Source organism: Artemia franciscana, chromosome 9 (assembly GCF_032884065.1).
Source record: "Artemia franciscana chromosome 9, ASM3288406v1, whole genome shotgun sequence".
Lineage (NCBI taxonomy): Eukaryota > Metazoa > Arthropoda > Branchiopoda > Anostraca > Artemiidae > Artemia > Artemia franciscana.
In genome coordinates, this window is record NC_088871.1 from 12,458,612 (window position 1) to 12,486,521 (window position 27,910).

The following is a 27,910-nucleotide window of genomic DNA, read 5'->3' on the forward strand; positions in this document are numbered from 1 at the left end:
AGTACATTAAGAAAGTTTCTTAGAAAGCCTTTTACGCTTGAACTTTCATCTCCATTCCAAATTTTTAAATAGTTGGCTCATGGTGATTTTAAATGATGGTTATGAGAGAGAAATACGGGTTTATTAATATAAATAGCAAAACAAAACAAGCAAATGGCCCGAAGCAAAGCTTGTTTGGGCTTACAACCCCAATACACATACAAATAAAAACAATACAGAAAAGAAGAAAAAAATAAAAAAGAAAAGAAAAGGAAAAGAAAAAAGAAAAGAAAAGAAGAAGGAAAAAAAAAAAATCAATTACCCTGCATTTCAATCGAAACGGAATTACACTTCAAAAGAGACAAAACAAAAAGACACTAAAACCACTTGACCAGTATCGCCAAAAGCAAAACCAACATCTTGGCTCCACTTGGAGATAGAGTTTTACTGATTTTACTATAGTCTAGCGCAGAAGGACTTACTAGAAGTGAAAAGTTATAACTAAAGTAACATAGATGAACTATTTAGCATGGGAAATCATGCACACAGTTTGAGAGCCACTTAATACTTTTTATAACAATAATTTAAATAAGGTGATTAAATGACACTCGAAACAAAAGTGTACACAGGCCTATTGTAATAAGTTAGTGCAAAATCAGTGCCAATTAGTGCAAATTAATGCAAATTAGTGCAAAATTAGTACTTTTAATTGGTGCAAAAGAAGCTTTACTAGAAAAAGACCTATTTATGAGAGATGATACATTTAAGCAATATTTAGGCAAGTAATGTTTAGGCAAGTAAAGTATTTTTGAAAAATATTTGCATTTTCAACAGCGTATTTTAATTTTCCAAAACATGGACAAAAAAAACTACTAAAATAATCAAAATAATTGGAAAGAACTATTAAAAATAACTGAGTGTGCAATATGTAATGATGGTAATTATTGGAAGTCTCAGCAATTCAATATTAAAGATTTTATGTAACAGGGACTTTTATTTTTCAATATATTAACTATAAAAAATGCAAAACATCCATTTGGTTTGGAGTAAAGCGCAAATAAGGCAATAGACTTTAGAAGTTTTAAAAGTTGGGGAGGGGGAGTAGCCAAACTTCTGTTTATAATAATAGTAAGTTAATAGTAAGGTTGTAGTAAGGACATTATTTCTGCTCATGCTAAGTTTCAATATGGGTCTGAATTCATTTTAGAAAAACATCTGTTTCGAAAGTCTTTTTTTAGTTAATTTCTGTTCATTTTTTATTTTCAAAGCTTTATTGCTGGTTAATATTACAAATATTCTCTAGCTTATCAGGATTTTGCCTTAAGAATTAAACTACCAATTTCTAACTTAAATTCTTAAGTTGCATAATGCTATCTGAGCGTTGTCTTTGATTGGATTCAATATAATTATAGTATAAATGTCGTTCGAATTAATTAGTTCAAGTTCTTGAACTAAGCTTTTGATTCAACGGCAAAATCTGCACAATAGTTTCGAAAGAAGCATCCCGGGAGAATACTCAAAAGATTACATGTTAATGGAAATGGAAAAAGAGAATAATTGCGACAGATGTACCACTTAGCTCCCTTTACTTCTAACTCTTTAAACTTTTTCATTTGAGAATTTGACATGAGCATTTTCTTGGTGTGGCGTGGAATAGATGGCATCCTGACAAAGTGGATGCACATAACGACATTTGATTGGTATAAACATCCCCCTCAACATTCTGTAAACAGCCAAACTTAAAACCCTAGCCATTTCTAAGACATTCCACATCCTCCGTTTTGACAACCTGAATGCACGTAATGACTATTGTCTTATTTCAACATCCCCCTCAACACTATCTTAAAATTGCAACTTAAAACCTTTATAGTTCCGAGATATTGCAGAAGCACGCTTTTGATAACCTGGATGAACATAGTATTTATTGATTTAGTTGAAAATACATGTCAACATTTTCTGATAGTTTAAACTTAATACGCTTAGCCCTCCTTGAGTAGCTTCATATTAATAGCCGTTTCTGAAATATTGCATACGCAATTTTGGCAATTTGGATGCACCTAGTGTCTTTTGATTTAGCTCAACACCCCCTTTAGCATTACCTGAAGTAACAATTTGATATCCTAAGTCGTACCTGGGATATAATAGATACGCCCTACTGATAACCTGGATGCAGATGGTGCGTTATGATTTCGCTCGAAACTCTTCAATTGAAATTTGTCAGTTTGTCAAATCTTGTCAGTTTCAACTTAATTACCTTGACTATTCCTAAGATATTCCGATACCCTATTTTGACGACCAGGTTACAAATACTGTCTTTTGATTAAGATCACAATCCCCCCTAACATTCTCAAAGAGTTGCAAATTAATACCCTTCATATTTCTTGGAGATATTGCTGGTAAGTTGCTTTGACAGCCTAGATGCACTCAAACACTTCTGGTTCAGTTTAGTTGTAGTTTATTAGTAGTAGTCAAAAATAGCAACAGTCGCAATCACAAGTAGACAAAGTTGCAGTCGCACGTAGTCGCAGTCGTGAGTACTTGCAGTCGTAAGTAGCCACAATCACAAGCAGTCGTAGTTGTAGTCACAAGTATTAGTAGTTGCAAGCAATCATACTCACAACAGCAAGTAGTCACAGTCACAGCTGAGTGTAGTCTCAGGTACAAGTAGTCGCAATCGCAGTCACAAGAAGTCGTAATCACGAGTAGTCACAATCACATGTATTCACAGTCACAAGCAGTGGAAGTCAAACTCACTAGTACTCACAGTCACAGCCGCAAGCATTTGCAGCCACATTTTGCCACAATCGAAAGCAGTGGCAGCCGCAAGCAGTTGTAGTCGCAAATATTCGTGGACGAAAGCAGGTGAAGTCACAAGGAGTCGCAATAACAAGTAGTCACAGTTGCAAGTAGTTACAGTCACAAGTAGTCACGGTAACAGTCGCAAGCGCAAGTAGTCGCAGTCTCAAGTAGTCGTAGTCGCAGCCCAGGCCAATAGTAGTGGAAGTCTCCGTCACAATTAGAGGCAGTCATACTGAAAAGTAGTGGTGGTCGCAAGCAGTCGCGGTTGCAAGTAGTCGCTGTCGCAAGTTGTCGCAATAGTAGTAGTATGTAGCAGCAGTAGTTTTTACTTTCAGTAATAGCCCTGAAATTTTCAAGTTAATACCCTTGGCTGTTCCTAGGATATTGCAATAGGTAGTACCATCTGTGGCGAAAGGCGTCAAAGAGACAAGAAAGCACTATTGATAGATAGTAATTACCAGCAATCACAATTTAACTATACGTTTTAATTTTTTAAATATTTCATAACCGTCAATTTATTTTCAGATAATATATTTTTTTAATGTTAGTTGTTATTTTTTTACCTTTTTAAAGCTTTTTTTTCTAAATTCAAAAAGAAAATATTTCGATTTGAAGAAAATAGGAAGGGCATCAACTTTGAAAATATATGAGAAAGATAGGAAATTACTAGTGGATAGAAAATTACCTAGTTTCGGTATTGCTAATATGCTTTTCCTTGACTTTACTCTGAAAGCTGAATTTTTCTTCATTACTCAAATTCTTCCATTTTTCGCTAATAATTCTTCCTATGGCAAAAAAGTCAGCTCCCGGATTTTCATCTGCAACTGTAATAAAAAATTAGACACACTTATTGCGCATAATTTTAAGTCCCACATGAGGAAAATTCCGCAGAGTCTGAAGGCATATGCACACAAAGCCAAAACTGATTTTTCTTCTTTTTTTCTAGCATAATGTTTTGGAAAAGGAGTCAGAATCACACAGAAAAAAATGGTCAAAGCTTTCACTTCCCTACCCAGGAAACGTCTCAGACCAACATTTGGATAATTCCCCCTCCCCCATTTGCTGAGATATGCAAGGAGGAAAAAAATGTTTGAGACAACAATGATGAAAAACTTCTCCATAGGCATCGTACTGTATATTTTCAAAGAATAGACAAATTAAATAACCAATTATAATTAATACAATTGGTTAAAAAGCTCAACCAACTTAAAAAACAAATTAAAAAAAAACTAATTAAAGATAATATTCTCTCCTATTCCCATGGCCCAATCCTTACTGTGAACGAGCTTTGAAAGCCCCTTTTGGAAATCTCTTTATGGACGGCTATGATTATTTTTCTTCTGGATACAGTTTATTCTGTACAAGAGGGGGGGGCCTGAAAACCGCAAACACCGACAAAAAAAACAGTCGATACTTTAATTTTCCAAGCCAGAAAGTGTTTCAGATCAACACTGGGACGGTCCTCCCTCCCTTTGTGTTGAGATTCGTCAAAAGAGAAAGTTCGTGCACCCGAACAATGAAAAACTTTTCCACTGGTATTGTTTGCCTAAGAGGTCCCTTTAAAGAAAAACCAAATATTTTCAAAAAAGGAACTAGATAAAAAAAAAGCCTAGACTAGACAAAAAGGCTCGCGTCAGTTTATCATATCCCATTCAAATTGACTTACATGTGAAGAAGTCATAAGCCAATACGAGTACTCTCAAATACCAATACTAGCAAAAATAATTTTGTATAAGAATTCTTGAAAATTCCCGGACTGTATAATTTCCCCTGAGAAGTTCACACCCTGGTAACTTCCCTACCCTGAAAAATTCCCCCGTGGAAAAACTCCCAGTAGAAAAAAAAAAACAAACAAGTAAACACACATTCTGATCTGTCTTCTGGTCAAAAATACAGAATTCCACATTTTTGTAGATAGGAGCTTGAAACTTCTACAGTAGGGTTCTATAATATGCTGAATCTGATGGTGTGATATTCATTAAGATTCTATGAGTTTTAGGGGTTGTTCCCCCTGTTTTCTAAAATAAGGCAAATTTTCTCAGGTTTGTAACTTATGATGGGTACAACTAAACTTGATGAAACTTAAATATTTAAAATCAGCATTAAAATGCGATTCTTTTGATGTAACTATTGGTAACAAAATTCCGTTTTTTACAGTTTCGGTTACTATTGAGCCGGGTCGCTCCTTACTACAGTTCGTTACCACGAACTATTTGAAAAATCCAGAATATCTTGAGACTAGATTGGAGAAAGCACGTGGCCGAAAGCCCCTAGCCTACATACCTGCCTAGTCCCAGTGTTTGAACCTCTTTCAGCCCCCAACAGGATCTGCTGAACAAATATTCCGCATAAAATCATCATTATAATCCCCAAGTCCCTATTTTGGAACTTGAAAATTTGTGTAGAAACTATCTGGGTCATTTAGCGTGCAGTTACTCACTGCAGCAGAAAAAAAAATTGGTCCTAAAATATCCGAAAAGGATTTTATCCACACAGTAAAAATTGTCTAGCACACAGTTTGAATTAATTCTTCCCTCCATTGGATTTTGGCCAGTTCATTCCACTTTAGGCTGCTAATTGGATTTTGACCATTTCATTGGAATTTGGCCAGTTCATTCCACTTTAGGCTGCTCGTTGAAAATCAAGTTTTCCCTTCCACGATTTTTTTTCTTGAATTTACACAAATGAACTTAAAACTATAATATTTTCATTTACGACACCATCAAGAAAAAATCCCGAAAAGCAATATAAATAGTAATGATAATAATAATAAGTGTAATAATAAAAATAATAAAAAATTAAGTGACAAAAAATAGTTCCTTCAGAGCCATGCGTGACCCATAGGGTATCTATAGATGTTTTTTGGGAATTTATTTAACCAGGGGTTCCCTTTTCCATCAGACAAACAATAGCATTCCACAAAATCATACCTTTCACGTGTTCCTCTCTACAAAATGCCGTATAAGCAGTATCATTTTCCTTGTTCATTGAATTTCGAAGATTTCTTCCCAACTTTGACTGAGAATACTTGTGAGCTCCTTGTTTCTGCATGTTGCTGTTCATAACTCGATCTAAGCTATTTCTTCCATTGTGAATACCTGGGGTGAAGATTTCAAAAGGCTGGAAAAAAGTCAGTCTTCCTGTAATTTATATCACCTCATAACAAGCATGCGAAGGCCTAAGGTCTCAGTGGGCATAGGGAGGTTGGTTAAGGAGATAGAGAAGTCGACATCTCCAGCAGACAAAACAGTTTTTAAATTAAAGAAAAGATACTTGTTGATGCATGGGCGAAAGTTACTATTTCTTTTCTTTTTTGATATGCACGGAAAACCACATGTTAGAGAGGTTTTCTTGGAAGACTTCAGGGAATTCTGCTATTAGTTAGACACATCAGCCGAAATTCACCAACATCATCTACATATGAGCTCATCCTCAGATAACACAGGTTTTTCGTGGGTAGGATTTTCGTTGTAGATGGGATGCACATAAAGTACATGTTTAGACTCGAATTGTAAGATTTAACTGATATGATGGTGTCTCTTGCTTAATGTGGTTAGGAGAGAATACCTCCCCCCTAAATAGTATGATATCAGGGCAAAATTTTCAAATGTCCTATGAGAGGTTCCTGGATCGTTAGTGAGGTCGAGGTTACCCTTTAAATTTACCAAGCTAGGATGGTCAATATTTGTGTTAAGAGATTATTAAAAAAAATAGTCATTGTTGTTAAATATTTATCACAACGAGAAAAAGAACATGGCATGGAAGATGCAGCTCAGAGCTATAATAGTAAGATATAGCACCGAGACATTAAAAATTGAGATGAAATACTCAGTCTGAACTTCTCCTGGCTAAAGATAGGAAGGGTGCCTCAGTGATAATTAAAGAGTTAAAGAGAGATTGGTAGAACATTTCGAGAATTTACAGAGCCATGATAAATTGTTTGAGATGATATCAAAAAGAGCGAAAATTTTGTCGAAAATTTGGATGCAAAGAAAGATTTATTTTAGCGAGGATGAGAAATAGTGCTAAAGGGATAGAAAAATAATAAGGCTTAAGACACTGATAGTGTGATTAACATAATTTGAAATATAGTAGTTGTGAAGTTGGAGATGTGTTACTGAAGATTATAAATATCTTAAAAAAGGGAGTACCTATTAATTTTCGGAAAAATCTAATTAAAACAAGGTGTAAGAAATGTGATAAAATGATTGTAGCAATTACAAAGGCATAAGCTAAATTCCGTACCGTTATGCATAAACGTATTCAGTCCGCTTTTCTACAAAATGGAGTTTTGAGTGCTATCTAGGATCTTTTTTTTTCTGCGCCGATTGGTATATTCGACAAGTTTTTTAGTCCATTAGTACCGAAGCTAGAGATTTTGCATTTACGTGCCCAATCCCATTTCGGTCAGTTGTAATTAAGCATAAGTGTGTTCAGTCCACGTAAACCGAACCCCCTCCCCAAACTGAGTAGAGAATATGAACCTGAATGTACCAGAACACCGGAACCTGAGTGGACCAGGTTCAGAATATGAACCAGAACGTAAACCTGTCTTCGAGAGTAATGAAAAAATGCTGACAGAAAACATTTTTAAATCTCTGAAGGAACAGGGACAGTGTACCAGGTTCAGAATATGAACCAGAACGTAAGCCTGTCTTCGAGAGTGATGATGAAATACTGACAGAAAACATTCGTCAATCTCTGAAGGAACAGGGACAGTGGACTAGGTTCAGAATAAGAACCAGAATATAAACCTATCTTCGAAAATAATGAAGAAATGATGATAGAAAAATTCATGAATCTCTGAAGGAACAGAGCTTGAAAAAAAAATAAGTTGAATTACTCATCCTGACGAAAGAATCGAAAAACCAACGAGAAGAGGAATGAAACCGAAGGGCATTATTCTTGCGGAGAAAAAAAATGAAGCATTCAGGAAAAGAGTACACAAACTATAGATACAAAAATTAAGGTACCATATAGTTTAAGAGTATAAAAGACTGTAGACTACAGTGTAAGCAAAGAATAACTCACAATACCCGAAGAGATTTGCTCATGTCGTTCTGGGACAGTACAGACATAATACTGCAACAGCAGTACCTCATATCATTAATGCAGAAGCAGGTTCCAAAGCATTAAAGAAAGAGAAGAGAGAACCCCAGAAAAGGCCCAATAATTTTGTATAACCAAGTTAAAAAAAAAAGGTTTCCAAGAAGTATTTTATGACAGCGTTTCTCATCGATAAGAAGAGAGTTGGGAACTGTACAATCTAAAAGCTCAGATAAAAACATAATATCTTCTAATTCTCCAAGAGAAGCAATAAATAAAACGTCTTCACGAAGAAATACCAGCAAACAATTCTTGTGGCATATTAAAAAAAAAATTATTCAGCAATGTCTGTCATTAATGACGAAGCTGAAGAAGTAGTAAGAACAGAAAAAAACACCCATAACTCTGCTTTTGTGACTTATTATCAAAAAGAGCAGCAAAACTTAGCGAAGGAAAACTCATTCAAATCATAATTAATGATGATCAAACAAAAAAACGTCACAAACCTCCGTCTCTTATTATCTTTAGTTATAGTCATTCATCAGAGTTAAACCTTAGTTTTAAGGGTAAACAGAGTTTACCCTTAGTGTTAAACAGAGTTTACCCTTAGTGTTAAGCTTTCTTTTTGACATCCCCAAAAGTTTAGCAGTGCTATTATTTACTATATTAGCATAGCCAACCAGGGAGGAGGTTTAGTTCTTCTAGGTGGGCGACAACTTCACCCAGTATAATTTTAAGGAAAGCTAGGTGAACATATTTTTATCTAAACCTATATTCTTTCTTTTCAGAAATCCCGGACAACCTCTCAGTCCCCCTTCCCTCCCCCGTTAATATATTACTACAGTCTAAGTGTTGATGTAAATATATTTAAAGAGAGAAGTGGGACAAGATAGTTTTATCGTAGTCAGTATAAAATAAAATAATAAAAATGTCAATTATTTTTGAAAAAAGACCTCTACAAAGAAAAGAACGTGGTTATTACTTAAAAATAACACTAATATTTGTACAAACTCTTAGGATAAAAGTAATCACGATGAATGAAGGCCAACAATAAAAAAAAACAAAAAAAACTATAATTTACGAGACAAGCCATTAGGCTTACTGCTACAGATAATAATAAGAAAAATATAACATTATATATGTTTTGTTATATAATTTTAACCTATCAAGATACCATCTATCCAATCTAGCTCCAAACCAAGGAGTATATCTGACTATTTTTCCGAATTTCAGAATTTTTTCGACTATTATTTTGCAAGGAAAGAAATTAGCTGTCTTTTTATTCCTTGCCGATATCAACCCATGTTCTAACTGAGGTTGAGGAGCATTTTAAGTCCATAGGCGACTTCTCTGCCTATCTCAAGCACATAGCTGAAACTACATTGCAAAGTAGCAGTTTAACCCCACAGCAGGCTATATAAATCAGTGTAAATCAAATAGCTTATAAGTGAACAAACAGAAATCGGAAGTTTTACTATTCAATCCACTCAAGCGGGATATAAAGATCTCATAGGTGCCCTTTCCAACTGTCTCCTTTGCAACTCTTCTAGACGTTTCATTTTCAAGTGATTAGTCGTTTGAGCTGTATATATATAATATTATACGAAAAACCCACTCCTCAACCAAGAATTTAACAAGCATGTGTAGGATAGGCTTCTCAGATAATGGACTCATACTTGCCTATACCAAATATTTCAACCTATCCTCGGACACTACTATCCCATTTGGGGTCTCCAAACTGAGAAACTGCTTATTTGTCAGTGGGAATTGGCAATTTTAGTACTAAAATCATGTTACAACCCCGTTATAGCAACTACGAAAGTGCCCTTAGTTCTTAAACTTGTCCACTTTGTTCGATCGAAGATCTGATCAAGTAATGAAATTCGGAAAAGCTATATTAACAAACGATAAAAGTCGACCTATTCTTCCCCCTTCCACACCAATCGGCTGACTCCAAGTCATATCCAGGAAAAGTGGATACAGAGTTCAAATAACCCCTCCCTTGAATGTTTGCCCAGCTCATAAAAAAAAACGTAACAAAATGTCAACAAATTTTCGTTTTTTTTTAAATTTTGTAAACCTCCCCCCATCTCGAAAAAAAAAAATCCTGGATGCGTTCTTGGTTAACTAACACGGCATCAGAACAAAAACAAGCCGTGAAGTGCCTTACGAGCAGATTTGCCACCCTTTGGCGCTCTACTTCGTTAGCGTACTTGAGAAGTGACACTGTTTTATGTTTTCTTTATAATTTTAAAAGTAGCGTAATTTCGTGTTCATTTTCGAGTGTGAGTGTAATTTAAATAAACGAATAAGAAAAACAAATCATTGTAGTCACAGAATTTTATCGTGGGTATTTATTAGGTGTACTTAAAGAGACGCATTGAAAAATGTTGGAGATATCTGCCATTATTTGGATACAAATTTTAAGGCAGCTCTGATTCAAAGACAACTGACCATGGTTTTGCGTGATGACAAAAATAAGACCATATTATTCAACTACATGCTTTAATTTTAACATTGCTTCTTATTTGAATCCTTGAACAAAAAATTGTTCCGAAGAAGATTTTAAAATTATGTTTTAGCTTTTTGTTTTGGCCATGACGATCTATATTCTAGAACTACAATGACATAGAAGGAGAACTTGCAGTAAACTTCCTCTCATCTCCTTCGTCTCGTATTCACTGAAGAAATTAAGTAATTCTTAATTAAGCAGGGTTTTTAGATTTAATTTTTTGTGTATGCTATTCCTAAGAGATAGCCACTCCCGCATAAATACCGCAAAATAGAGAATATACATCAAACACTAATAAAAAACGGTTAACATAATGAAGATCGAAATTTACCTTAACTGTTCCTCCAAGAGAATTACCCCTGCTCCAACCCCTTGCGTCATAATCTTGATGTCCTGATGCTGAACCATTTACACTAACAGCAGCTTTATTCCAATCTCTTACGTCAAGCAGTTGATTAGTTGAAACTGCACTTCTTGAGACAAAAGAAGCATTGTTCCAAATTTTTATGTCAGGTGGCAGAGGGGCCAAAACTGTGTCGTCTGAAGAAAAAGCAGTGTTGTCAGGAAAATGAAGCCTTTCTTTAGGATATATATCTTCTTCACCATTTAAAAACAGATCGCTTGCTTTTTGATTACTCAATTCATTTTCAAAATTTTGATTAAGGTCTCTGTTTATGTAACCATTAAAAGGAGCACTGGAATTGGTATCAACAGAGCTTTCTAGAAATAGTGGTCCAGTAGTAGAGAAATCTTCATTTCCAAGAAGATTTGACTGATTTTTGCATAGTTCATTGAACATTCCGTTGGTATTTAGACTAGGTAGAAATTGACTACTGCCAGAAACGGCATCAAAGGTCTTGGGTTTGAAGCAATTTATTGGCTCAAAGGAACCCAAAAAATTACCATTTTTGAAGTTGCTGCGAGCACAATCTTTATTAGGAGAAGAAACTGAACAATGGCTTGCATTGATACCACAATCTGAACTAGTAAAGCCAGTTAGATCTATCACATCTTTCTTTCGCAATTTTCCATCATTACTAGAATTCCATTCAACTTTCTTGAAATGTAATGAGCTATCTATCCACTCATTACTTATGTGATTATCTTTCTTATTATGAATGTTCTTCCTTGGTGTGTTTGACATGGGCTCATTTTCACCCGTATATGCTTGAGAGGATCGCTGGGCTAATCGAGCTGCAGTGTTGAGATCAACTATTTCCGGATTTTTAAGTGTCACTTCAGCAGCGACAGGCACTTCATCAAGAAGCGTCTTCAAAGACTGGAGAATTTCCTCCTAAAAAAACTCGATGGTTACTTTTTATTTTCTAAATTTTAGCCTATGGCTAATACAAGGAATCAATGGAAGGATCTAAGTCCATGTTCTCAAGTTTAGTGCAATTTACTTTGAATAGATTTATCTCAATCTAGGGATCTAATACTGGGCCAAAAACACTGGAATACCAAAGAGCATGTGTCACTTCTGTAGTAACAGATATTTTCTATCTGCAATTTCTTTATCTTTTGATACACATTTATTTTGAGTAGTAAGCCCAGAATGAAATAAAGAGGGCATTTCCAGGTTATAATGTTTTAATGGCAAATCACTTTTAATGATAATTTCATGGTACTTTAATAGCAATTTCATCCATATACATTTAAGAGGAAAACTGTGATAATAAATTAGTAGTGACAGATATTTTTCATCTGCAATTTCGTTATTTTTTTTTTATACACATTTATTTTGAGTGGTAAACCCAGAATGTAATAAAAAGGGCATTTCCAGGTTATAAAGTTTTAAAGGCAAATCACTTTTAATGGTAATTTCATGGTACTTGAATAGCAATTTCATCCTTATATACTTAAGAAGAAAATTGTGATAATAAATTGCTGTACTATGGTAAATTATTCCGGATTTTTGTCTCACTTCTGCAGTGACACGTATTTCACCGAGAAGCGTCTTCAAAGATCGAAGAACATTATCCTAAGACCCTACACGGTTACTTTTTATTTTCTAGACTGTAATTAGTGATTTTCGTTAAAAAAAATATCTTGCTGAGCAGATGTGAAAAGTTAAAGTACTTATTAAATTATTTTCAAATAAAAACATGTTTGTCAATACGGTTACGGACTCCCCGATCCCTTAGCTTTCATCTCGATCAGAAGGGAGAACTTCCTAAAGTCTTTAGACACCGCGGGCAATATGTACAAAGCAATAGTCAGCAGTTCATAAAAGTTGTCATTTTTTATGTGCATAGTGACATAGTTTTATATAGTTCATAGTTGTCTTTAATTTAAAACAACAATGTATTGACGCATTAATTTAAGTTATGTGTTCATTAGTTGGGTCTGCTGTATTCTTTTTATTTTTTCATAACTGCATTCCTTATAGTAATTGTACTTTTAAATATGGGCAATAAGATTCATTCATTCAATTAGCATTATATTCAATTCAAGATATTTAGTAGATTACAGAACATAAGGATAGATTTGTGAAACAAAAGTTGATCAAAATAAATTCAAAACTAATAAAATTATCTAAAATTAACTAATTAACAATATTAATTAGAAACAAAACAAGTTCCTGAATCAATGTTCCTTTAAAAGTACTGTGTTTAGGTTTTTGTCCACCTAGAGATTTACCATTTTTTACTAAGCTGGGTAAAATAAAATAGTGATTTTGAACAGTTGCACTATATAGGTTTTTTTTTTTTGGGTCCAAAATAATAATAGTGTACGAAGCGTGAACATTCTAGGTTTATAGTGAGGCTTCTCAATTTTAAGTTTCGAAACTCTCAATAAAAAGAAAAAAATATCCGATTTCACTTATTTCGAATTTCAGCACATGGAAAAAACTTATTTTTTAAAGGCTTACAAATGTACCGGCTCGTTTTAATATAGATTTGACTGCTTAGAAGAAATTTACATATGAAAGAGTTTCAGGAACATCCCAAATTTCCAAACATAATGCAGTCTAATGCAAATTATTTGTCAAAAGTAAATAAAAAGCTAGTTCCTATCTCGTAATCCCTTAAAACGCAGAAAGTCGTGCTTCCCTAACCCGTAATCCCTTAAAACCCAGAAAGTGATGCTTTCCTAACCCGTAGTCCCTTAAAACCTAGAAAGTCGTACTTCTTATACAAAAGTGCTCCTACGTTGAAGACACATAAGAAAATGTATATTTACAATTGGAAAAAAGAAGTATCAAGGGTTTTCAAAGGCTTATTCTCCTTGATTGTTAGGTTTTATTTTTCTAGCACATACCAGAACATAGCAAAACATGAAATTTGAACTTTTAAACCCCAATATATAAGACTCTTAGGTACCGAGAGCAGTGAAATTGAGACCTGATTGTTCGAATCGGATAAGTGAAAATTACACAACCATTTGTATCTTCAAATCAGGTATACAAATTTTAATGAAAAAGACCTCTATATGCAGTAGCTATGAAGTTTTTGATAGTAACGTGCAATAGACTGAAATGTTTTCGAATTTTTCCATTCTAGTATGAATTGTTTCTAACTGGCAACTCCAAACTTAGTAATAGGCATAAATCCAGATTCAGCACAAAAATTAAGTATTTTCTCACTATTTAACATTTAAACAAATTAACTTTGACACCATTTTGTTTAGTTAAAATCCATAATTTCGAGTTCAGTGCGACTAAAACATATTTACAAACCGAACAGAATTAAAATTATACTCATTTTATTTTTATTTGAGATCTAAAGAAACAATAAAACATTTTTTTTTTCCTAAGGGAAACAACCTTGAAAACGTCGAGACTCGATGCAAAAAATGTTAGAACCCTATTATTTTTTTCTTTATATTTCGTAGCGCAATTATTTTGAGATTTATTTGGAAATTTTGATCCTTTATAATACTACTAATTATAAAAAAAAAAGAATAACAATAACAAAAACAGTGATGATAACAATATTACTGATGTTAGTAACATCAGTAACAATAAAAGAAAAAATACTCGTTCTAACCTATTAAATGTCAAGTTTGGATATCTTAAAACAGGTTTTTTCCTTATCTAAAAAATGTTAGCTCTCCAATTTTTTAGCTCCTGTCCCCCTAAAAAATAAAGTTTGAATTCAATATACTTAGCAGATACCTTTTCTTATACTGACTTCGAAGTCCAGAAATTTTGAACCAAAAGTATGATTATTTTCATTACCTATTAGCTTCACTATCCTGCGTTAGCGCAGTGGATTAATCTCTGCCTGGCAATATGCAGCCAGCGATTTGATCTCAACTGCCGTGAGGATGGACGACAGGCCTATTCATCGTTTCCGTAAAAAAAAAGACCTATCAATCAAATCGTCGACAATTGCATACATTTTATAAACCATCAATGGCTACAGAGGGTCTTCATACCTTTCGTTTGTTTAATTTTAGCTTCACTTACAAATAGCATTATTGAATTTCCGAGTTAACAAAAATAAAAGTATCAGTACTGCCAATATGAATTTTATATAGATTTCTTTTGAATAGTAAGCCCAAAATTTAATAAAGAGTACAGAGTCAAATGTAAAATATTTAGACTTTATAAAAAAAAAATCAGATAAAGCAAATAGTTTTTTTATGTCAAATTTTGAAACTTAAAGCCCATACAGACAAACAATCCAGACAAGCGTTGAAAATTCATAGTCCTTTTCCTTTTGTTTCAAAACAAACAGTAAAACACTTGGGGAGCATAGCCTTCCTGGAAATTCGTTTTTTAAGACATGATATAGTTCTTGGTCAGATAGAGAAGAAAAAAATTGATTTTTAAACAGTCAGTAAAGTATTGTCCCCTCTAATCGGCTATCGTTTTTTCTTCAATTTCATAAGAAACTAACTGAAAGGGTAAACAAAAGCTGTGTCTGATCAAACATTTTGATATTTTAAAGAAAGTACCTGAGCCAGGTATCAGAATTCAACAAAGATATCCATTTATGAAAAATCTCTGGAAGTTTCATTCACCAAGCCCAGTCACTACAAATTAAGATATTACAGAAAATTAGTCCGAGAAGCGATTGCTTAACCTAAAAAAAGAAAAAAAAGACGTATTATATATTACAAAATGAGTTAGTTCCCATAGAATTGGATAAGGATAAAGAACCATTGGTGGCGTAGCATGATTTTTGACGTTTAAGTTGCTGGATCTTTTTTACATGAACGAGTAGCAAACCTATCGCCCAGCCTTAGAGCAGCTGAGACCAAATACAGGGCCTTGCATTGGCAAGCAGAGATCAATCCACTATCATATCAGTGGCGGTCTTTGGGGGAGGGGAAAGGGGTGTGTTCCCTATATTTACCCCCACTCCTCTCAAGATTCAGAAAAATACTATTTCTGTGGAAGGTTTCATTGAAAATACCTTTTTTGGTATTTTAATTGAATAATTGGAAACAAGACAAATTTACCTCCTCCTCCCCCTAGATATTGAAAAACACATTTTCTCCCTAAATGTTCGTAAATTGATGCCACCGTATCACAGGTTAACCACCTCAAATATCCACTCCTTCTATCTTCAGTAAGCTTTATTCACCAACCTATTTATCTTTAAAATTCTAAAGAATGTCCGTCCGGAAACCGATCGTTCACCCTATATAGTAAAAGAAAGAGGACTCACTTCACATTTTAGAAGTACTTTCATTTTATTTGGCTCCAAGTTAACGTCTATTTCGGACGGCGACACATTTAGTGATACAACAGCAACAGGATACTTCTTCAAACCTTTTAAATGGATGCTAGTGTAGTTATGTAGCATCTAAAATATAGAAACTCTGATAGTGTGCTAGCGTTAGGCTGGCGTGATGGCCTATTCTGAGTCCATATCTAGGTGGAATAAGAAGACTGTAATCCTACTATGCTGAATATTAGTGCGATTTGGGGAAAAGTTTCCCTTAAAAAAAAAAAAAAAAAAAAAAAAAAAAAACACACAACAAGAACGTTAAGCAGTTGAAGCAGTCAACCTTCATCTGCGAAATAGTTTCAGTAATATTACGTAGTTTTTGGGTTCTGAATTTGTTTGAATTTTGTAAGGGGAAAGGCAGGGGGGACGGGGTCTTGAGCTTATGCAGCATAGTTGACCTTTTACCTTCCCTAGTAAAAGTCCTTAGTTACCCTGTAAGCCATCCACTCAAAAAAAAAAAAAAAAAAAAAAAAAAAAAAAAAAAAAAAAAAAAAAAAAAAAAAAAAAAAAAAAAAAGTCGATGCCAATCACCGATGACAAAACAAAAGTTGAAGCTCAATACTTGCAAGCTCATTCATTGCAGCAGATATATTAGGCAATTATTCTATAGCAGTCATATCTAAATGATATCATATCTAGGAGGAATGAGAGAGCTTTAGCCCTACTGTATTAATATTAACTCATTTGGGGAAGAATTCCCCTTCTTCGGCAAAAAAAAAAAACAGGGAAAAAAGAAACAGCTGAATACAAATGACAGTCATAGCACAAGAGACATCTTCATTCTGTAAACGATAAATCAAACATGAATCAGTGAACATCATTAAAATATTACAGAGGATTATCATATTTTGTATTTTTCTAAAGATCACATTCAGACAACTTGTTTTTTTTTGTTTTTTTTTTTTTTGAAGAAAGAAGTCCAAAACACAGGCTGCTTGCATTTTAATTACATAGAAAGTTTCTTTGAATTTAACCTGAATTTCACGGAAAATAGCTTTCTGTTACTTTTGTTTACTTAATTACTTTTTATACTTCTGTTTATTACTCCCTCCCAGATTATAACTAATTATGGCTAGGCTAATCTGCAAAATTTAGGCTGGTAAAAAAAACATATACACAAATACAATTATCGGGTATACACAGATACACTTATTGGATAGTCAGGATAGATGCAAATATTCTAGGGTACTACATATTCACGGCTTAATATTATGTGTCCAGTGCAATTATCAAGTCATTTACCATCTCTAATTTGTTTCAAAATCATTTCAGAGCATTAATTATGAAACATCAGGATAAAACAGTGGCAACATGATTCAATAAGCAACACTACTTTTCATTGAAAACTCGTTTTGCACCCCTCCTCCGTCACTTATAGGCACCAGAGCTGAGGAGCGTTGTTAATTCAAATCATTAAAGAAAATTCCCGATGAAACTAGCACCACAAATAGCAGTGTGATTGTATAAAAGTCGATTAGAAAATCATAAGTTAAAAGACCTAATTAGAAGACTTAAAATGAATTAGGGAGCATAAGCTAAAGACATACAAAAATAAGAAAATAAATAGAGAAAAGATGGGAAACAAGAAAAAAACGACAATTATAAATACAAGTTGGAAAAGTATAAGCAACATTGGGATTTTAATTCGAATTACTAGATAGACTATATTTTTCTCAAAGGTCAGATTTATTTTTCAGGCTCAACAGTTTACATAGTAAGTGCCATGGATATAGACAGGAGGAGACGAGTTAGCAGGTGCCCCCTCCCCCTCTATCACAAACCTCAACAGGGCTATTCTATTACATTTACATTGATCATTTACAATACCTTTGAAACTTTTGGAAGTCGTACTGGTCTATCGTTTACAAAGAAGAACATTCTATCCGGACTTGAAAACGTCATTTCTGACTCTCGGAGAAAATTCGGCTTAGGTATGAAAGCCTCTAATGCCTAAAAATAGAAATAAAATAAATAATAAAATTCTAATGACCAATACACTAAGAAAAGTAACAGTTAAGCATAAGTAACCTATAAATTAAATCAATAAAATAGATAATACAAATAAAATACGTAAATGCGTAAATAGTGAGTACACAAACAAATCATTCATAATTAAAATCGCAACTAATTAATGAACTAAAAAGCAATTAAAATGATTACTATTCATAGTAATTACTATAGATATAAATACCCTCACACATAAACACAGAAACAAAACGAACAAATAAGGTAATAAAGTGCTAATAGCCTATCCACTAGGCATATCGATTATAAATAAGACTAGTAAATATATAAGTAATAAATCCCAAACAACTAAATAAGTAAATCTGTCAACTTATAAAATAAAATGCAAATAAAAAAAATAAATAAAGTAATGGCATGTAAAGGACTCAAAGGCCTCAAACTTGAAACCTAGGAAACAAATTAGATTTTAACAGCCTTTAAATAAAGTAAATAAAAAAAACAATATGAAGGAAATAAATGAATAAAATTCTATTGAGTTAACAAAGTAATAAAGTAAATAAAATATATAAAAAAGTGCTAATTGGCTTAGATCTAAAGTAGAAACAAAATAGGTAAAAACGTATTGATTGCCTATAAATTTTCTAGATAAAATAAACAACAAATATAACAAGTAAGTAAATAGTTAGTAAACAAAATATGAATAATACAGAATAAATAACATAAATAAAATAGCTAATGCAAATAAAATAACTAAATAAAGACAGAATTAGATGAAGTGTAAAAAAAAAATTAATCACTTATGGAGGAAGCCTCTATCACCCCAAAATCAAAACAATAGAACGATCAAAAAGACATTTCCACGATCTTTGCCAGCGTTTTTGGGGCAAAGTAATCACAATGCAAAATGAAACTTGACAGAAACTAACTTGATTAATTTTTTCTTTGTAAATATATTCACCTGTCCTTTTTGTAATTTTTTTTACGTAAAATTTTTAGTCTCTTATTAAACATTTTCTTTAACAAATATGTTGCTTTAGCAAAAACTATCATATTATTATTCAAGTTTTGAAAAAAATTCATCAGACAGGATTGAAGACAGATATATATCAAGACAAATCCTGTTAAAGAGAAATAGAACAAGAGCTAAGAGCTCATATGGCACTTGTGACGAGGCAAGAAGAGCTAAGAGCCATATGGTATGAGCTCTAACAAAATTTTATGAATCAATAGATTGATTTAAAAAGGAATAAGAGGCTTAATGCTGGTCAAAATTTAAAATAAAGTTCTGAGTAACGATGTCCTTCTAAATATCAAAATTCATTAATATCCGATCACCCACTCGTAAGTTATAAATACCTGATTTTTTCTAATTTTTCCTCTCCCTTTAGCCTCCTAGATGGTCGAATCTGGGAAAACGACTTTATCAAGTCAATTTGTGCAGCTCCCTGACACGCCTACCAATTTTCATCGTCCTAGCACATCCAGAAGCACCAAACTCGCCAAATCACTGACCCCCCCCCCAACTCCTCCAAAGCGTGCGAATCCAGTACGATTATGTCAATCACGTATCAAGGACATCTGTTTATTCTATCCACCAAGCTTCATCCCGATTCCTCCACTCCAAGTGTTTTTCCAAGATTTCCCCCTCCAACTCCCCCCAATGTCAAAAGATCTGGTCGGGATTTGAAATAAAAGCTCTGAGACATGAATCCCTTCTAAAAATCAAATTTCATTAAGATCCGATCATCTATTCGTAAGATAAAAATACCCGAATTTTCACGTTTTCCAAGAATTCCGGTTTCCCCCTCCAACTCCCCCCAATGTAAAAGGATCTGGTCGGAATTTAAAATTAGAACTTTAAAGCACAAGATCCTTCTAAATATCAAATTTCATTAAGATCTGGTCACCCTTTCGTAAGTTACAAAGACCTCAATTTTCAAAATTACCTCCCCCCCCCCCAATTCCACCAAAGAGAGCAGATCTGGTCCGGTCATGTCAGTCACGTATCTTAGACAGGTTTCTATGCTTCCCATCCAGTTCCATCCTGATCTCACCGCTTTAAGTATTTTCTAAGATTTCCGGTCCCCTCAACTGCCCCCCCCCCAATTACGCTTGATCCGGTTGAGATTTAAAATAAGAGATCTGAGTTACGAGGTCCTTCTAAATATGCAGTTTCATGAAGATCCGATCACTCCTTCGTAAGTTAAAAATACGTAATTTTTTCTTATTTTTCAGAATTAACCCCCCCCCCCCATAGAGCAGATCCGTTCCAATTATGTAAATCACGTATGTAAGACTTCTGCTTATCTTTCACACCAAGTTTCATCCCGATCCCCCCCCCCCCCAATCTAAGCGTTTTCCATGATTTTAGGCTCCCCCACCCCAAACTTCCCCCAATATCACCAGATCCAGTCAGGATTTAAAATAAGAGCTTTGAGACACGATATCCTTCTAAATATCAAATTTCATTAAGATCCGATCACCCGTTCGTACGTTAAAAATACCTCATTTTTTCTAATTTTTCCGAAATACCCCTCCCCCAATTACCTCAAAGAGAGCGGATCCGTTCCGTTTATGTCAATCAAGTATCTAGGACTTGTGTTTATTTTTCCCACCAAGCTTCATCCCGATCCCTCCACTCTAAGTGTTTTCCAAGTTTTAGGTTTTCCCCTCCCAAATCCCCCCCCCCCCAATGTCACCAGATCTGGTCGAGATTTAAAATAAGAGCTCTAAGATACGATATCCTTCTAAACATCAGATTTCATTGAGATCCGCTCACCCGTTTGTAAGTTAAAAATACCTCATTTTTTCTAATTTTTCAGAATTACCCCCCCCCCAACTACCCCAAAGAGAGCGGATCCGTTCCGATTATGTTAATCATGTATCTGGGACTTGTGCTTATTTTCCTCATCAAATTTCATCCCGATCCCTCCACTCTATGTGTTTTCCAAGATTTTAGGTTTCCCCCCTCCAACTCCCCCCAATGTCATCAGATCCGGTCAGGATTTAAAATAAGAGCTCTGAGACACAATATCATTCCAAACATCAAATTTCATTAAGATCCCATCACCCGCTCATAAGTTAAAAATACTTCATTTTTTCTATTTTTCCAAATTAACGGGGCCCCCCACTCCCCCCCAGATGGTCAAATCGAGAAAACGACTATTTCTAATTTAATCTGGTCAGGTCCCTGATACGCTTGCCAAATTTCATCGTCCTAGCTTACCTGGAAGTGCCTAAAGTAGCAAAACCGGGACCGACAGACAGACCGACAGAATTTGCGATTGCTATATGTCACTTGGTTAATACCAAGTGTCATAAAAACTGAATCAAAAAAGAGACTTTAAATCAATCAATCACCATAAATCAATCACATTATTCATACTGCAAAACTCTTTCAAACTTGAAATGGTTATTTGACCCCAAAAAGCTTGCCTTGTTGTTGGTCACAAAATACATTAATAAAACACCGAAAGAACTATAAACAATGCGCTAAATGACGAAATAGACACAAAATACAGAAAAAGAAATAATGCTTAATAAAGAAATAAGCATGTAAATATTCCATAAAACTTCATAATGTTAAGTCGGTGTCACCCAACTGAAAAGACATATCAAAAGTCGACATATCAGATTTTCCAAAATCATATCCAAAACCAGCCTAATCGCCCTTGCAAAAATACCCTTTTTCAGGGGAATGAGGGGAGAAACATCGAACTTAATAACATTAAAATTGGAAAATTCCCTCATTTGAAGCTTGGCTTCACGAGATCCAAATAGGGCAGGTTGGTACATCGGCAGCTCGTATCGTGTCGGTCAGTTTTGAACCATCTGTTGCCGCTACAGCTCAGATACATTAAAACAATAGTGAAGCGTCTATTTGAAAGACTTCACCGTTTGCCACTGGTGAATATTGTGCGGTCAAATTGACCGCACGATGAATATGACCGCTCTTGAATGAATATGAAAAGAAGCATTTACCCGTCATTTAATCGAGTATTTTCGTTCCGATCTGTTGTACCACATCAACGTTCACGTTCGATGCTGCTCCTATATCTGACGAGATGCAAATGGGTCCAGCGACTGGACATATTCGAGCAGCTAAAGCGCATCCGAGCCATCCCGGTACATACGAGTGGCCAATTATTCAACGTATTGGTCGCTTCTCATGTGGGTCGTGGCAGTAAGAGATTACATCAAAGCGTTAAATTGCACGCAAATTGTCCTCACCAATACCCATACAGCTCATTAGACTTCAGGGAATCAGCGCCTCTTGTCAGGCCTTTGCGTGTTTTGCACAAGACCTAATCAATTATTAGATTATTAGATGTCCGGTTCCTGTCACTTCGTCAAATCTTGAAAAGTCCATTCTCTAGCTCTTAAATAACAGTGGGTCCGAGGTAGCTTATTCACGTATCAACCGAAGAAAGAGCCTAATGGACTTCGTGTAAAAGTGAACCTATTTTGGTGTTCATTTGCGTGCGAATGCTGCAAAAATTTAGATTCCAATTTTTCATCCCCCCTCTGACCTGGCTTAGGGAGGACAATGGGTACTAGGTGATGTAATTTTTTTTAATTCTGATGTCATTTTCGGTCTTCCCAGACTTGAATAAATAGAAAACGACCTCCCCATTCAAAAATCATTTAAGGAATTTTAATTTGAGATACTCTCCCCCTTTGTTTCCCATCCTTTCACTGAAAAAAGAGTATTTTGGCACAGGCAATGTCAAAAGTTTTTTGATATGTTATTAAGCAAACTTTTAAGAACATTTCGGTGTTAATGTGTTCGCGAATACAGCACAAATTAAGATTCTGATTTCTCCCCCCTCTCCCTTCTGACCTCTTTTAGGGTGAAACTGGGGAATTAAACGATGGAATGTTGAGTTCCAATGTTATCTTCGGTCTTTCCGGACCTAAGTTAACAGAAAACGACATTTCAATCCAGAAAATATTGAAAGTTTTTAGATTCGAGATTCCCCCCTTTTCCTTAAAAAAAACGGGTATTTCTAAAAAGGCGATTTCGGCTGATTTTTTATAGGTTTTTAAGCGAATTTTCTGAAGATTTTGCCGCCAAAAACATTTGTGTTGCTCAAATGTAGAGGTTTGGCATTTTTTTTTTAGTAGTTTAACAGGACTATATGCTCTCGAATCATATTGTGTATTGTTATGCTGTTTGACCTATGTAATTGGATGGATGAGTAGGGTTAAGGCCTCATTCAAGTACTGATGTATATTAATTACTAAAGAAGGAAGACAGCCTTCCTTTCTCCTTCTGTCTTTCTTTTTTGTTTATATGGTTTTTCATGGTGCATGTATATTTCTGTGTTTGTGCTGTTGCATTGGTGATTTCTTTTTTCATTATATGAAGGACTTATAAAAAAGTAAGTACTTCGTTTATTTAGATAGCTATCGCAGCACTTAAAAATGAACGCTAAATTATGTTACAATCGGAAAAGAAATAAAAAATGAGATGAAAAGATCACTTGTTAAATATGCTTACAAAATACGTCACGGTGGAGTTTATAAATCTGCCCATGCGGCACTTAACGGGTCGTAATTTATTGTAATGGCTAGCAATTCTGCTGATTTGTGCAAATGGTGGGAAAATAGATCGGCGTTTCTCGTTTGCTAATAGCTTTTTCCCAAATTTCATTATCAAATCCTGTCTTCGAATGAATAATGTGGGTATATTCAAGAGCACTTTCATAGTTGCTGAAGCGAAGTCCAAGTATTATTTTAGCAGCATGTTTTTGAACATCTTCTAGTTCTGCTGACATGTAAGCAGTGTTTTGAGTTTGAGACCCCAGACGGGACAGCAATACTGGAGGATATGCCTAGTGTAGGTTGTATACGCCAGTAGAAATTGGCAATCAGAGAAACCTAACCTGTGCATACTTGTTAAGCTCTGGGTTGAGTAGTGACCTTTGCGTGCAATATCGTCAGCATGCAGCTTAAACGAGAAATCACTTGTAAATGTAACACCTAGTATTGTTGCAGAGAAAACAGTAGGAAACGCACACTTGGGGTTATAATGTCCCGCTTGAGCGGATTGAATTGCAGAACTTTCGATTTCAGTTCGTTCAATTTTAGTCCATTTGATTGACACTGGGTGATGAAGTCCGAGAAGAAAGTCTTGTCGAACTGTTTTTTTGCAACCATATTCTGTACTGTATACTTGAGAAGTGCAGACAAGTCGTCGAAGAGATTAAAATGGTCTTGAATTCTGCTAGGATCGGGTTGATGACGGTAAGGAATAAAAGAGTAGCTAGTTTTGTTCATTGGAGGTACCCGCAGGTGAGTTTGGACCACTCAGAGCGGGTATCCTCGGCAAACAAAGATGTGCATCACCTTTGTGCACATTTACACATATTTGTAAATCAAATTCACTTTTGAAGGCTGCTCACTAACAATGAGTTTTCAAGTGATAAATACAATATTTTGACTGTTTGTTTGAACTTCTTTTCTATATTTTTTATGAAAAAATGTGGTATTAGAAACTATTTGTTGACAATTCCCTTCTAATACAAATATAAACGCTGATACAATTAATACTGAAACGACAATCAATAATCATAAGGTAAAAACTAAATAAAGTAGCAAGGAAACTGGACAGGAAGTGCACCTTTCGGCTGACTATACTTTAAAGTCTTAATTAAAAAAGAAACCATGTGAAGGACGTCACATTCAAATACCTTTAAATAGCATAAAAGATGAATGATAGTATTGCAACGGTGTCATACGCTGTATAAAAGGTTTTGTATTCAGACAATATTTTTCATCAGTATAAAATCAAATTTTAAATATCATGATAGGGAACAGAGACAGCGTTAGGGGAGTACTTTCCCCGGGCGTAGTAATTTTAGAAGAATTTCAAATAAATAATCTGTTAATAAATAAAAAAAATTGTTAATAAACGAAAATTGTGTTAATTTTGGCCAGGAAGTTTTGGGAGACAAGGGGGAGCGCTAATCAAGACTTTTCTCAGGGCACAAGAAAGGCCAGAACCACCACAGGGGGTATCAGGATTTTAGAAATTCCAAGGTGGAGCATGGCCTAAAATTGGTTGAGAACCACTGATCTAGAGTGACCACCTAAATCATTCATTTATGGTCAATTTCATGACTACATAACTACAAAAAATTAGGGCGTTTAAAAAATAGCTACAAAAAACTAGGAATATTTAAAAAAATTAGGACGTATTGTCTTAACAAAGATTATATGAGATTCTAGCAAAACTGGCAAGACAGTTAGCTAGTGGAGTCATTGTTTTTGGCTTTTCTAATACACTTTCACATTTGATTACGTATAACCTTAATTGAATACAGCAAAAATCTTTTGTCTTACGAAAACGAAAGTAGATTTACAAACAGCTAAAGTCGAAAATTTTAATAAGGACTTACGTAGCTTATCCCATCAGCTTGGATGCGCAATAAACGGTCTGCAATTGTGTGACCAAAAGCTTGGCTCAGACTTCCAACGATATCTGAACAGCGATTCTTGCACCAGATCTAAAAGGAATTTTCAAAGGTGATAGTATAATTGAAAAAGGGTAACCAGAACTTTAAATTCCTATTCAATTGAGCCCTCTCCCAATTTTCTCCAAGCACTGGTTTGATACGATTACGCCTACAAGAAAATAAAAAAAAAGAAACAAACATATACACAAAATAAGCATAGATCCATTACTAATTTTCTCATTGAAAATAGATTTCATCAGATCTAACTTGCACCAGATCTAAAAGAAAATTTCAGAGGCGTTGGTAAAATTCGGCAAGTCTTAAATTGTCATTTTCAGGCAATGTTGCAAATATGACATCAGAACTAACAACCGATCAATGCAGAATTGATTCAATGCGGCCAGCACTACCCTACTTCGCCTGGACAATGCAATTAAGAAAGGGCTCGAATCTGGTACCCAGGAATGATTTTATTGTTAAATCATAGTTTTATGGTGATAAAGTAAATGTTTCTAGTGATCAGCTGGTAGTGAATACTATATTAGTGATTATAATTATTGCTTTTTTTTTCTAATTTATTAGCCCTTACCAGGCCAAAATTTTGCTCCAAGGCACAGAATCGTAAAACCCTCAGTAACTGAGAAGCTAGATGTGTTTTTAAAGATTACAAAGTGTGCACTTTGAGTGCACACTTTAAAGTGTGCGCTTTGATATCGATTTGGCGTTATTTTAACCAACTGGCTATTCCAGAATTTTTCTTACATAGTATTTTTGCCAGATTCAACACAAAATTTTGGTGTCATGGCACCAAATGACAGAAATATGCCCTCCCCGGTGACAATATCCCATTTGTAAATGAAAATGGCTAACAAGAACTTTGAATTCCTATTCAATTAAGCCCTCTCCCGATATTCTTCAAGCACTGGTTTGGTATGATTACGCCTATAAAAAATAAAAAAAAACAAAAAACATATAAGCCAAATAAGCACATATCCATTTCTAACTTTCTCATTGAAAATACATTTTTTCTGTATTTTTCCTTATAGAGGCTTGATACCTCTGGTGTAGATAGAGTTCTTGGGCGCGCTGAATTTGCGTTCATTATTCTGATCATTTTGGAGGTAGTTTTGGTACTTTCGATAGGTAGCATTAAACTTATGGAAATTATGGACATTCTTTTAAGCTTACTTCAAAGGTTCGTTTTTTCTTGTATTAAGGACAAATATATAAATAAGTGTGTATATGTGCATATCTATATATATAAAAATAAGTTGTCTGTGTGTCAGTGTGTCGAGTGACGTCATGTTTGTGTGTCGACTGACGTCATTATATGACGTCTGAATTATTTCTTAATATTACCAATTCAAAAACGAATGTATTCAAGCCGAAGTAGCTGAGTTGGTAAAGCGTTATGTTCCAGGTTCCAGGTCCGAGAGGTTCCAGGTTCGAACCTTGGCTTTAGCATTAATACAAAAGAAGAAAAAAACTAAAAAAAGGTAAAAACTACAAAAAAAAACTAAAAAGAAAATACTAAAAAAACTAAAAAAGCTAAAAAAATAAAAAAATAAAAAAAGGTAAAAAACTAAAAACTAAAAAAGAAAAAAACTAAAAAAAACATAAAAACTACAAAAAAAAATAAAAAAGGAAAAAAACTAAAAACTGAAAAAGAAAAAGAAATAAAAAAAGGAAAAAAAAACTGAAAAATAAAGGAGAAAAGAAGCGCCCCCACCAAGCCCCCCCGCGCGCGTAAGTCGTTACGCGCCATATTAGTCACGCGCCATTGTAGTTGTGTCCCTGTGTCCCACCTGTGAATAGAGATAGATATATATATATATATATATATATATATATATATATATATATATATATATATATATATATATATATATATATATATATATATATATATATATATATATATATATATGTTTTTAACTACGTAAAACATGCGAATATACAACATTCTTCGCTGTCCCATTGTCTATGCATATAAATAGATTGTCAGGTTTACTGACTCTTGAACATGCAACATATAATTGTCCATGGGAAAAACAGTCCGTATTCAGATCTATACCTCATTATTCTAATGGTGTGTCCTGGTTGTCATTTACATTCCCTGTGTCCCGGTCGTCATTTGTGTCCCGGTGTCCCAGTTTGTAATTTCTCTTTGAGTGTCCCGGTCGGCATTTATATTCCCTGTATCCCGGTGTCCCGGTCGTCATTTGTGTCCCGGTGTCCCGGTCTGTAATTTCTATTCGAACAATCCCTGTGTCCCGGTCGTCATTTATATACCCCGCCTGTGCCCCCGCGTCCCCGTTGTAGTTGTGTCCCTGTGTCCCGGTCGTCATTTATATTCCCTGTGTCCCGGTCGTTATTTGTGTCCGGGTTTCCCAGTCTGCAATTTCTCTTTGAGGTTCCCGGTCGTCATTTATATTCCCTGTGTCCCGGTCGTCATTTGTGTCCCGGTGCCC

At 34.6% G+C, this 27,910-nt stretch overlaps 1 protein-coding gene across 4 annotated transcripts in view; it reads right to left on the minus strand.

Annotated features, from left to right (window-relative positions):
- The window catches only part of LOC136031012 (PMS1 protein homolog 1-like), an 83,824-nt gene that overhangs the window by 20,152 nt on the left and 35,762 nt on the right, over nucleotides 1-27,910 (minus strand). For all 4 annotated transcript variants that reach the window (XR_010618412.1, XM_065710182.1, XM_065710181.1 and 1 more), the window contains exons 6-11: nucleotides 25,383-25,490; nucleotides 17,845-17,967; nucleotides 15,955-16,092; nucleotides 10,668-11,630; nucleotides 5,709-5,898; nucleotides 3,464-3,602 (exon numbers count right to left, since the gene is read on the minus strand). Coding sequence is in view for 3 of the 4 variants with exons in the window: in XM_065710182.1 (XP_065566254.1) it covers nucleotides 3,464-3,602; nucleotides 5,709-5,898; nucleotides 10,668-11,630; nucleotides 15,955-16,092; nucleotides 17,845-17,967; nucleotides 25,383-25,490 (1,661 nt within the window). In the remaining variant the exon portion in view is untranslated. The remainder of the gene's footprint in view (nucleotides 1-3,463; nucleotides 3,603-5,708; nucleotides 5,899-10,667; nucleotides 11,631-15,954; nucleotides 16,093-17,844; nucleotides 17,968-25,382; nucleotides 25,491-27,910) is intronic.